Source organism: Gavialis gangeticus, unplaced genomic scaffold (genome assembly GCF_001723915.1).
Source record: "Gavialis gangeticus isolate Ggan-Ray unplaced genomic scaffold, GavGan_comp1, whole genome shotgun sequence".
NCBI lineage: Eukaryota > Metazoa > Chordata > Crocodylia > Gavialidae > Gavialis > Gavialis gangeticus.
Genome location: NW_017729008.1, coordinates 15,941,817 through 15,952,485, shown reverse-complemented (window position 1 = coordinate 15,952,485; position 10,669 = coordinate 15,941,817). Strand labels below are relative to the sequence as shown.

The 10,669-nt window shown below is 38.0% G+C and overlaps 1 protein-coding gene across 6 annotated transcripts in view; it reads left to right on the top strand.

The window, feature by feature from the left end:
• KMT2E (lysine methyltransferase 2E) overlaps window positions 1-10,669 on the top strand; it is a 112,974-nt gene that overhangs the window by 46,105 nt on the left and 56,200 nt on the right. For all 6 annotated transcript variants that reach the window (XM_019509437.1, XM_019509436.1, XM_019509435.1 and 3 more), the window contains 3 exons: window positions 2,890-2,948; window positions 8,635-8,807; window positions 10,290-10,328. In XM_019509437.1, coding sequence (XP_019364982.1) covers window positions 2,890-2,948; window positions 8,635-8,807; window positions 10,290-10,328 — 271 coding nt within the window. The remainder of the gene's footprint in view (window positions 1-2,889; window positions 2,949-8,634; window positions 8,808-10,289; window positions 10,329-10,669) is intronic.

The following is a 10,669-nucleotide window of genomic DNA, read 5'->3' as shown; positions in this document are numbered from 1 at the left end:
TCAGAAAATTCCAGCTGTTACTTCCTGTTGATTATTGAAAAATAGTAGAGCATTTCTTTTTGTTGCAAAGGACTCGGATCACAAAAGGTCAAAATGCTTTTGACTCAAATTCAGGAGATTTCAAATAGAAATCTATTTATTATCTTGTGAATTTTAAGTGCTTGCACACTTAACAGTGTTCATATTGTGGGGCATCCTTAAAAGGAACTTGTGGTAGCCTGGTTAAGAATCACTGTCATAGGCCTAGGCAGACCCCCAACCTCTCTCACCCACTGACTCCTCAATATACATCTAATAAAAGATGTATGGGATTCACCCAAAGAACCTTGTTTGCCATCGTCAGCCTTTCTTGCATGCATGCCAGGCTCTTGGCAGCTTTACTATTCATTCCATCCAGGAGGAGCACAAACCAACTGCAGATGCTTCCTCAGCCTGACAAAGGTGGTTTGTACCTGAAAGCTTGCAAAGAAGGGTTTTTAAACTATTTGAGTTGGTCTAATAAAAGATATCAGATTTACCCAAAGAACTGTGTCATCTTATGTCCTAAGACCAACAGAGCTACAGCCCATAATGCTGTCATAGACCTAAGAGTTCCAGGTAAAGTAGCTACTTTTCTAATAAGTTGCAACAATGTTGCACCTATTTATTAAACTTAAGAGGTGTACCTCGGTGTAGCAGGGACCTCTTCTGTCTGGTTCCTGATGTGCCCTGTGAATCATCTCTCTAATCTTGGTTTAGTAGCTAAAGTGATTGAGCTCTGTAGTCAAGTCATGAAAAGTCATGAAATCCCATCTGGGATATCAGAAGTCCAGGTGCAGTAACAAATAGTGTTGTCCATGTGGGCTTATGCTGTGTATACTTTTTCACTCCCAAGAGTATTGGTCATTATTCCCCTCCCCCCCCCCCTTCGCAGCTGCTGTTCCAGCACACTCATGCATTTTTGCTTTTCTTATCTAGCCCCTTCCAAGCTCCTCTGCCCTCTTCCTCTACAGAAGTTGTGCCACTAGGTGGCAGTGTAAGCAATCACTCAGTCCTCATTTCAATAGCGTGGGTTACTGCATGCCTTCACAAGATGGCAGTGTAATGGCAAATCATTTCATCACAAGCTTATTTCCCTGGAAACCCTAAATAACTGGGTTTTCTCTTTCATAGGTCAGCTAGCATGTTTGTCCTCTTCAGAGCAGTTTCCTGTACTTCCCAGCTTGCTTTCTGTCCTCAAGACTGCTTATTCTGAGGGCTGCTCTCCCTTGTTTTTGCTTGATTTCTCCTCTCAAACTAAACCAATAATGCTTTTATTTTTAGAACAGTTCCCTTTTTACCAATGTACTTTTCACTAATGTATCCAAATTTTATTGTTTTTTTTTTCCAAAAAAGGGGGCTCTGTTTTTCTGAAAAGAATGGGTAGGGGAGAGGAGGGTTGATTGCATCAAATGTTCAGATCCTTTCTATGTTGGAATATCTATGATGGCTTTTAAGAAGTCATATCATGGAAGTCAGGATACTGAAAGATAAACAGTTGTGGGGGGTGGAGTGGAAGAGGGAAGGTGAGGAAAATATTTAGAAGTTGTCCTGAAATATTTTGTTAATGTTTTTTTAATCTTCAGTGTAATCTTAATCTTTAAATATTATCTCTCAGATAATATTTAAGCGCTTCCAGACTTTTGATTTGTGGTGCTACAATTTGCAGTGAATATGCAGTGGGACCTAGTACATATTCTTTAACTAGACCATGGAAAACCTGACTTGACATTTCTGATTTCTTTTTATGAAAAAATTCAAGCAGTTGTATTTTTCCTTTCCATTTTTATTATTTAGTCTTTAATACCAGATTCCATGTATCATCTTGGCTTGGTCGTATTGAGATTCCAGAGTCTTCTCTGAGTTCACCTAAAATGCATGTTTTGTCAACTGTAAATTTTCCTACCTCCATTATTATGCTTCCTCTTTTTTTATATGTAGGACCAGTGCTAGAACAAATATTTCAGGCACCTGTTGTTTACCATTTTGTTATGATGAGAAGTGAGCCTCTCCTGTTCTTTTTATGCAGTTTCTGGGCATAGGAATATTTTGCTGCTCATCCCATAGCAACTTAACTTATCACCTCCTTTAGTGTTGTTTTATTGACATGCAGAACATTTTAATTAGCAAAACATGACTCTTTTCTTTGCAGAAATAATGCCTTTTTGGAGCATCTCTCATAATAACCTTCTAGATCCCTTATACCAGGGGTAGGCAAAGTCCGGCCCATAGGCTGGAACAGGCCTACAGTGGACTCCATTTCCCAGCAGCCCTTCCCACATTGATGTGGCTGGTTTCCATGGAGACCCCAGAAGCATCAGGGCTATAACAGCGCAGGGCCAGGGTTTCCATGGAGACTGGCCCCAACCACTACTGGGATCTCCATGGAAACCGGATACAGTGATGTGGGCAAGAGGTGGTGCTGGGAAATGGAGTCTGGCCATCAGCCGGATCCACCATTTTACCCACCCTTGCCTTATTCTGTCTATAATTATGACTTTGACAAATTTACCAGTAAAAATGTAGGACTTTGTTTGTAATTCCATGAATCAGCTTAGATTCTGTCTTAAATATAAGTACAACATTTACTACCTTTTCTAGGAAGGTTGAGAAGAGCACTTGCTGATACTGCGCTGCTCAAGTCATACTATTACAAAATGAAATAGTTACTTTTATATACGTGCAGTTGGTATTAAAATACCATTAGTGAGAGACTATTGCAAAATAAACTAAATGCATGTATTGATAACTATATAATTGTGTGAAAGTCTGAGTTAATATTTAATTATTAATAGTTAATAATTGTGTTTGCCTCCATTCGTACCAAGCTTCTACTAGTTAAAAATCAAATCTTTTTTTTTGTTTATGCAGGAGTTTAGATAAAGAAAGGGCTGTGCTGTTGCAGCGACGAAAAAGAGAAAATATGTCAGGTGGGTAAAAAGAAAACTTAACAAAAAAACTATTAACAAATATATGATTGTCAGTGAAGTGTAAAGATGGATAATATAACTAATGTTTGTGCCTGTTTTATATAATTTAACTGTGTTTTCTGGTCACAACCAAAGTATGTTTTTAGTTGGTATGTTTATTAGTCGGTACATGAAATTCTATAAATGTTTCCTTTCTGTATTCTGTTGATATGTACACAGAAATGGTGGCAGTTTTTTTAAAAGTAGCACAAAATTTTGACTACATTGTAGCTTGTGTAGAATGTATTTCATGGACTTTGTGGTGGAAGCAAAAACTAGTGTTTTGTTTTAAGTGATGGTACATACACTTTGAGTGTTTGGAGCCTCTTCCATGTTTGCTGTAAAATTATCTATAAAAAAGGAAGCAGTATACTTTAAAAAGTTATTTGCATTGAACTTTGTATTTTACCTTGACATTTTTAAGAGGTATCTGAATCATTATTGTTGGTAAACCTTACATCTTCTCTCTACCAGTCACTCAGTTTGCTTTTATTTTCAGTCATTCAGTAGCATTTGTTTTAACATATGTCTTCCTTTGTCCACCTTCAACCTTTCCCTTACCCCACCTTTATTTTTTCATTATTTGTACTGCTTTTCCTTTTGGTAATGGTAATTTGTTGCTGTTTACTGGTTACTTCAGTGTTCCAGTATAACTGGAACAGTTATATTTTTTCCTATAAGAAATTGGCAGTTACCCAACCTCTGAATTGTTATTTAAAATTAATATTGCTCTAGTTGCTTTTAGTTAGGGTTTTCATGTGCTTTACTGTGCAAAGTTCTAGAATTTTACTCAATAAAAGTGAACACTGACTGACAATTGCTTATGTAAAATAGTCCTTATTTTGCTTATTGTTTTGTGCAAAGTTTTAACTAGCTCAAGAATAGTTTCAAGCAATAAACTATGAATTTATCATAAAAGAAATCCTTTAGACTTCTTATGAAAGAAGTGGCAAGATTTCCTAAATAACTCAAGACACTAAAAGACAGGGACATGTGTTGTCAGTCTCTTATGAGTTAATTGCATTTGTTTGCTTTCTCTCTCCCCCTCCCTCCCTCCTTGTGCATTGGGTTATATCCAGCATGATTAAAATAAATTTGCATTTTGTGACCTGGACCTGCAAATAATGGATCAAACCACATGTACTTGATATTTATTTCTTCAGTGCTGCCTTGTGCATCTTCACAAACAGCCATGTTTGACATAACTTCCAACTTTTTCAGCCCAAGTCCCTTTTCCTTTGCTTTTTTTTGGATCTTTGGACCTATGCTGAAAAATGTGTGAACTGTCACGAAACTTCACCTAATCCATAACTGACTGATGGGTTGCAATTGCATGGGTGTGGGGATAACTGAAAAACCACTGCAGCAGAGGGTGATGTGGGTTGAGATGCTACAAAAGTTGGGGCCTACGCTGATGTAGGGAGTGACAAGGTGACATTAAATCTTTTTGCAGCCTTTTCATTTCTGCTTCGGTGAGAATGCTTCTTAAGTTTAAATTAACCATGCAGGACAACAGTGGTCAGACCACTGGATGGTTTTTTTGCCTTATTTTGTTCTCTTTCCCACTTGCTGTCTCTTCTGCCCTGACCTCTGGGCTTCCCCAATTTAAGATTCTTTTTTGGGGAAGTTTAATGTGTCAGGCTTTGAGGAGCCAACCTGTTCTGAAATAAGAGGAAAAAAGTCTTGCACATATGTGCTTTTTCTTTTCAGGGAGATGTTTGCCTCCTTTGTTGTTTTTCAGAGTTTGACCCAGACTTGCCAATAAAGGATGGCTTTTATTTCAACTCACACCAGAAAATGGTTTTCCTCAATAGGGTACAACCAGGTGCAGGTAAACCACTTTTTTTCTCCCAGGGAACAAGAGCAAGGCATTAAGAAAGGCAAAAAAACTTGTATTGGGTTCAAGAACTAAACTCAGTCTGTCGCAAATATTGTTCTGTCTAGTACCTTCAGATGTATTTGTAACTGTTGGAGAAGCTGATGTTCTTGGCAGGTTCAGTGCTACACTACCTCTCCATCAGGAGTGATGATAAGCAGTATTGTTTCATCTTTGCAGAGTTTTCAGGCATTCCTTTGCCTTTTGCAGGACTGTGGTATTTATGTGTGCTCTCTTTGTATGAATCTTTTAGGACATTGTCTTGTAACTTTTTCATCTCTCTTCCAACATGTTCTTGAAAAAGAGGAAGAAAGATAAGCTTAGGGACAATTAAAAATGATGGAAAAACCCTTAGGTAAAATGCCACTTTTTGTCTTTGAGGAGGAGCTGGGTCTCAGGAAGGAGAGCTATGCTTTCCAAGCCCAAGGAAGGAAATTTAAATCCTGGATTCTTTGTGGAAATGGAACAAGGCAGTGGAAAGAATACTAAAAGAGACACTAGTATGCTGTCAGTTACATAGACCAGTGATCTTAAAAGATCTCCAGAGACTTAAAGAATCAACCTGATCCATGAAAGATACGGTAATCTTCTCTGTTTTTGTAATTGACGTCATTTGATTTGTGCCCATCTGGTCAATTGCATCAAGTGCATTTAGCTTCAGGAAGCTTTGGCAGAAGATTAGAAGATGTAATGGAGTTGTGAAATATCAGCTTTACTCCTCAAAGTATTTATGAGAGAGACTTTGCAGAGACCCAGCAGACAGAGTGACAGTTTAATTGGGGGCCTTACAGCCAGCCCAGAAGTAATGGGGAAAGCAGAAAACTAGAGCTTTTACTAAAAATGACCATCTTTTTTGTGTCGGCTGCTTCCTCTTCTTCACTTAAAGTGGTAGACACCCAGAATCTCTTGAGATACAGAATATTGGGTTAAGTGGATCTGTGGGCTGACTCAGTATGGTATTTCTTATGTTCTTACGAGACATTAAAACTCTTCATCTAGTTTCTCACTCTAGTCTCTTTCTTTGGCATGCAAATGTAAATTACAGTGGTAAATCCACTCTTTCTTGGTCTATCCAATCATCAAATTCTGAGAACCTTCTTAGGAAAGTCATAGAATTAGGTCTGATCAATCTTTTTATATAAGGATAGTATTCCAGAGAACTGCTTCAATTTTGCAGCTGTGAACTTAAAAAATAGCAAAGTGAAAGCAGTATTGTGAAGCTAAAGTGCTTAACAAGTTTGGGGAGGATACTCAGCCTATTTTTCCTCCCTGCTTTTCTGTTCACATTCTTAGTAGTTTTTTTCCTCAGGCTAATGATAAACTTGCTGCTCTTCTGGACATCTGTGTCTCTGTTTCATGATTTGACCTCCAAAAATGACCTAATACTGATATGTGAGATGTTAAAAGGTTACGTTGACTTGTCCTCTGATACTTGCAATATTCTTGCCTTTGTGATTGCAAGCAAAGAATAGTTGCATAATCATACCCATTAGTAAGCTCTTACCTAACATTATTAGTTATGAAGTGTGCCCACTTAATATATTTAACTTCAAACATCATGTGGAACCTAATTTGTTGTAATGAACTTATTATAAAAATGTGTGCTTAGCCTTAAAACTAAGCCACAAAAAGCAGCAAGAAGATCCACCCACCCTTGCTTATCACCAGGTGGAATAGTCTTGGTACTCGCTTGTCCTGCCAGTTCCCAAGTCTCCTGTAATAGTAGGTCTCTGTGTGTTAGCATCTGAAAACTGTTTCAAGTACTTTAGTGGCATTTATATATGGAAAAACATACATTTGTTTCAGAACAGTTCTTTGGTTAATGCCTTCCTATTTATTGTGTAGTCTGCTGCTGGGACAGTCTATTTAAAAAGTAATCACAAGCTTACCTTCCAAACCTTGTGTGCTTATCTTTCAAGCCCTAGATGATTCATTCTTTAAAAGCTTGAAGAACCTTTCTCTTAACTGCCATATAGTTAAACCTACTTTATAGCCGTGCCTGCTTTATTCATTGTCCAAAACTTCTACCATTTTTGCCTAACTTAAAAAAAATTTTGGCAAGAAATATATTTCAGTCCTATTGAGAATCTGTAACCTGTTTTGGAAGAATTCATCCTCCTCGTATTTGCCATCTCATATAAAAGTGCCTCAGCCCTTCAAAGGTGTTAGTCTCTACTTTGGGTGACTTGTGAGCACAAAAGCAATTGAGTTAGGATGAACAGATTAAAATTCTTCAGTTGTTTTTACAAATCCTTTCCTTGTCACTTAACTCCTCACATTAAAGTATTCGATCTGGTGTGTATATATATGGGGGGAGTGTGTTGGAACACTGCGTGATGTGGACCAGCCAGATGCATTGCATGCAGTACTCATGCCCCAAATGGGTCGCCCTGCGTAATGCATGCAGCAAGCACTGGCCCTGCCTGTGGTGCATGAGGTTGTTTCAGGGCACACCCTGTATATGGCATCTGCATGAGACTGGCTCTGTGCACTGGATCTAGCATGGGTGATCTATCTGCAGGGCTGGACCAGTATATGCACCACATGAAGTGCACACTTTGGGGGAATTTGGGTCTTAAAGGCTAAGGGGTCCTCACTGAGCCTGTGTAAACTAAAATATTTTTCCCCCACAGAGTCTTCTAACTTGGCCAGAATAGGGCATTTTTTTCACAGGGGTGGCAGAAAGTACATCCTTGATACAAAGGCCATCCTTCGGTGGATTTCAGCTTCCTATTACAAATCATGGGGGCTTATAGAGCTGTTGACAAAAAAAGTCACCAGAACTTTTTAGCAAGGATAAAACAACCTATTGCTTTACTCTCAGAAATGTCTCAAGTGTTTTTTGGCTGAGATTTAAAAAGGAATTTTTTTTTTGTCATGGCTCCAGCGTAAAAAATTCCAGCCTAAAACTTTAATAAACCTAGGCAACACAGAAACAAAAACTGGGGGGAAAAGTCCTGTGTAACCTTAATATTTGCTGCTACCAACTCTGTGCCTTAAAGAGTACTTTTTATCTGGAAGAATCCTAAATATCTGTGCCAAAGCAGTGGGTGCAACAGTACAGTTGAACTCCCCTTTGGCTTTTCTGCATGTGAGCTGTCAGCATGGGAGCTACCTACAGCACCTACTTGTGTTCAGCTCTGGAGCGTAAGGGATGAGTGTTGCTGCTGCCCCTCTCTTCCACTGCTGCTGAATTCAGTTGAGTGGGGTAGGGGGATGAAGGGTAAACAGCAGCAACGTTTGCTTTCTGGGGTCTGGAGACACACGGAGCTCACTACTCGTGTGTAACTCTTGCAGGAGCCTGCAGTAACCAGGCAATGAACTTGGAACTTGCTGTGTATGTATGGCGCAGCCAAAGTGGAGGGGTCACACACCCCCTTCCCCTTACCCAAGTTCTGGATCTGCTACTGGCTACATCTAGCAGTTTGTACCAACATATGGTATTTTTATCAGATATCCACCTCTGGGAGAAACCAAGAAATAAGCACATAGCTCAGTGCTTCAGAGTAAGAAGGGGAAGTATTGCAAGTCCCATTGAAGTCTAGTAAGTCCCATTTAAAGTCAGTTGTGTTGCACAGTATTGTTCTCTAATCTGGCATCATAGGCATCATAACTTCTTGTTTGTAATGAAATTTCATTTTATTGCAGTTTTTGGTGGGTTGTGTGTGTGAATACATCTGAATTTTGGAAATCCAGAACTGTAGTAATAGCTGACAATCTCCCTCTGCTTGTTTACATTGTGATGGTGGTTTTTTTTATCGTCTTTTAAAGATGGGGATACCAGTGCAACAGAAAGTGGTGATGAGGTTCCTGTAGAACTGTATACAGCTTTTCAACACACACCAACTACAATTACTCTAACTGCTACCAGAGTTACTAAGGTCAATGACAAGAAAAGGAAAAAAAGTGGGGAGAAAGAACAGAACATTGCAAAATGTAAAAAAGTGAGTGAACTAAAATGATTTTCCTTGCTTTTAGCTTGCATGTAGTAGAATAGCTTGTTTCTGACTTCCATATTGTGGAGAGGTTTCTTCAGTTCTGAATTTGGATTGTAATGTGGTAGGCAGCCATAGTGAGCGTTAGACTAATAATTCCTTATATTTAATGGCAACATCCCATTTGAAAGCAGGTTGATAGGAGTTTTTATAGACTATCATGTCAAGCAGCAACTTTTATATGGTTGCTTAAGACTTGAAAGTGCTGTACAAATTATAACTAGTCCTTCCAGTGCTGGGATCAGTTATACATGTATACAGACCTATTTTTTGCCTTCTGATAGTACATCAGCAATAGTCTTTTTATTTCCCCTTTCCTAGCTAACAAGTGGATTTTGTTTTTTACATTGCTGTACATCCACTAAAGTTCAGACATGATTGTCAGTATTTTCAGTTGTACCCCAAATGACTTGTCATTCTATTCCCTTGAGATGTAGTTCTCAGAAAACTAGCAAGGAACTGCACCATTCAGCCAGTTCAGTACACAGAATGTGATTACTGTATTCCAACCTTTTTCTGAAAATATAATGTCTAAATACAGGAATAAATTAATCCTTATTTAAAGAAGCAAAATGAACATACAGCCATAGCTCTCCATAGGTGAACTACTTGATTTCAGATACTGAGTTGGCATTGTGGACTGTGTCATTTTGCTTTTCTGGATCCGCATATAAATTAAACTTTTTTTTGGATGGTTGTAAAATGCAGAAATTAAATGATCTCACAAGCCCGTTTTCCTGTTATGTCACATGGTTTAGTTGGTGACATTAAAATAAATTGAAAATGAAAACCAGAATTTCCATAATAGATGTTTTGGAGCTCCAGATGTTTAGAGCCATTAATTTAATCTTAAATAACTTGGAATGCAGTTGTGAAAATACATGAGCACATATGCCATAAACTTGAACACCTAGTCCCAAGCATATATTGACTTTTACTATGCTGCTATTATGTGCTTACCTGCTAAAAGAGTACAAGGAGATGAATGAAAAAGCTCTGTTCATTGTAAAATACTTTGCAAAGGTTTCCATAATTTTATAGGACATAAGCTCAGTATGTTTACCACTGTCTGTGGTGACTTTGTATGCCTACAGAGCACCCTATGTTAATTTTGAATCATTGGTACAAATCTCAAAGAGTTTGTAAACCTGTTGGGGTAGGAAACAGCACACTTCTTTATCACCAAAGGCCCTTAGACTATTATGTTTGAAGCTTACATTTTAAAATTGAATTAAGATGCCTTTTTATAATTTTAAAATTACGGAAAATACAAGTGCCTTTTCTCCTCCTTGGTTTTCCAGAGTTGTTTTGTTTCCTTCTTAAGAGAGAGTTTGTACGCCTAAGGAAGTTGAATTAGCAATTAAACATTTTTTTAATGAGATTTTTTTTCCTCATTAAAAAATAAAAATCTCCCATTTACATTTATTTCAGGCTTTCCGTGAAGGATCTAGGAAATCTTCAAGAGTAAAGGTAAATGTGATGTAATATAAAATATCTTTCAACTAGATGACACTCTGGGTTATTGTTACAGGAAAAAAATAACAGTAGCTTACCTAGGGGTAGGAAAGTAGAGTTTCCACCCTGGGTTTTGTCTTCAGGAAGGAGGGAAGATTGACAGTTTTAAGAGCTACCCAGAGCATAAAAAATACTTGTTAAGCCTCTAAAAACTAACATTCCTGAAATTTACTGAGCGCGGTGACTTCCTGCAAAGCTGTATTGTTTTGTAAGAGTTTAAGCAGTTTAAATCCAATTATTTATAGTAAATACATAGAATTTTAAAACTTTGTGTAAATGGTACTAAAGTCTAAGCA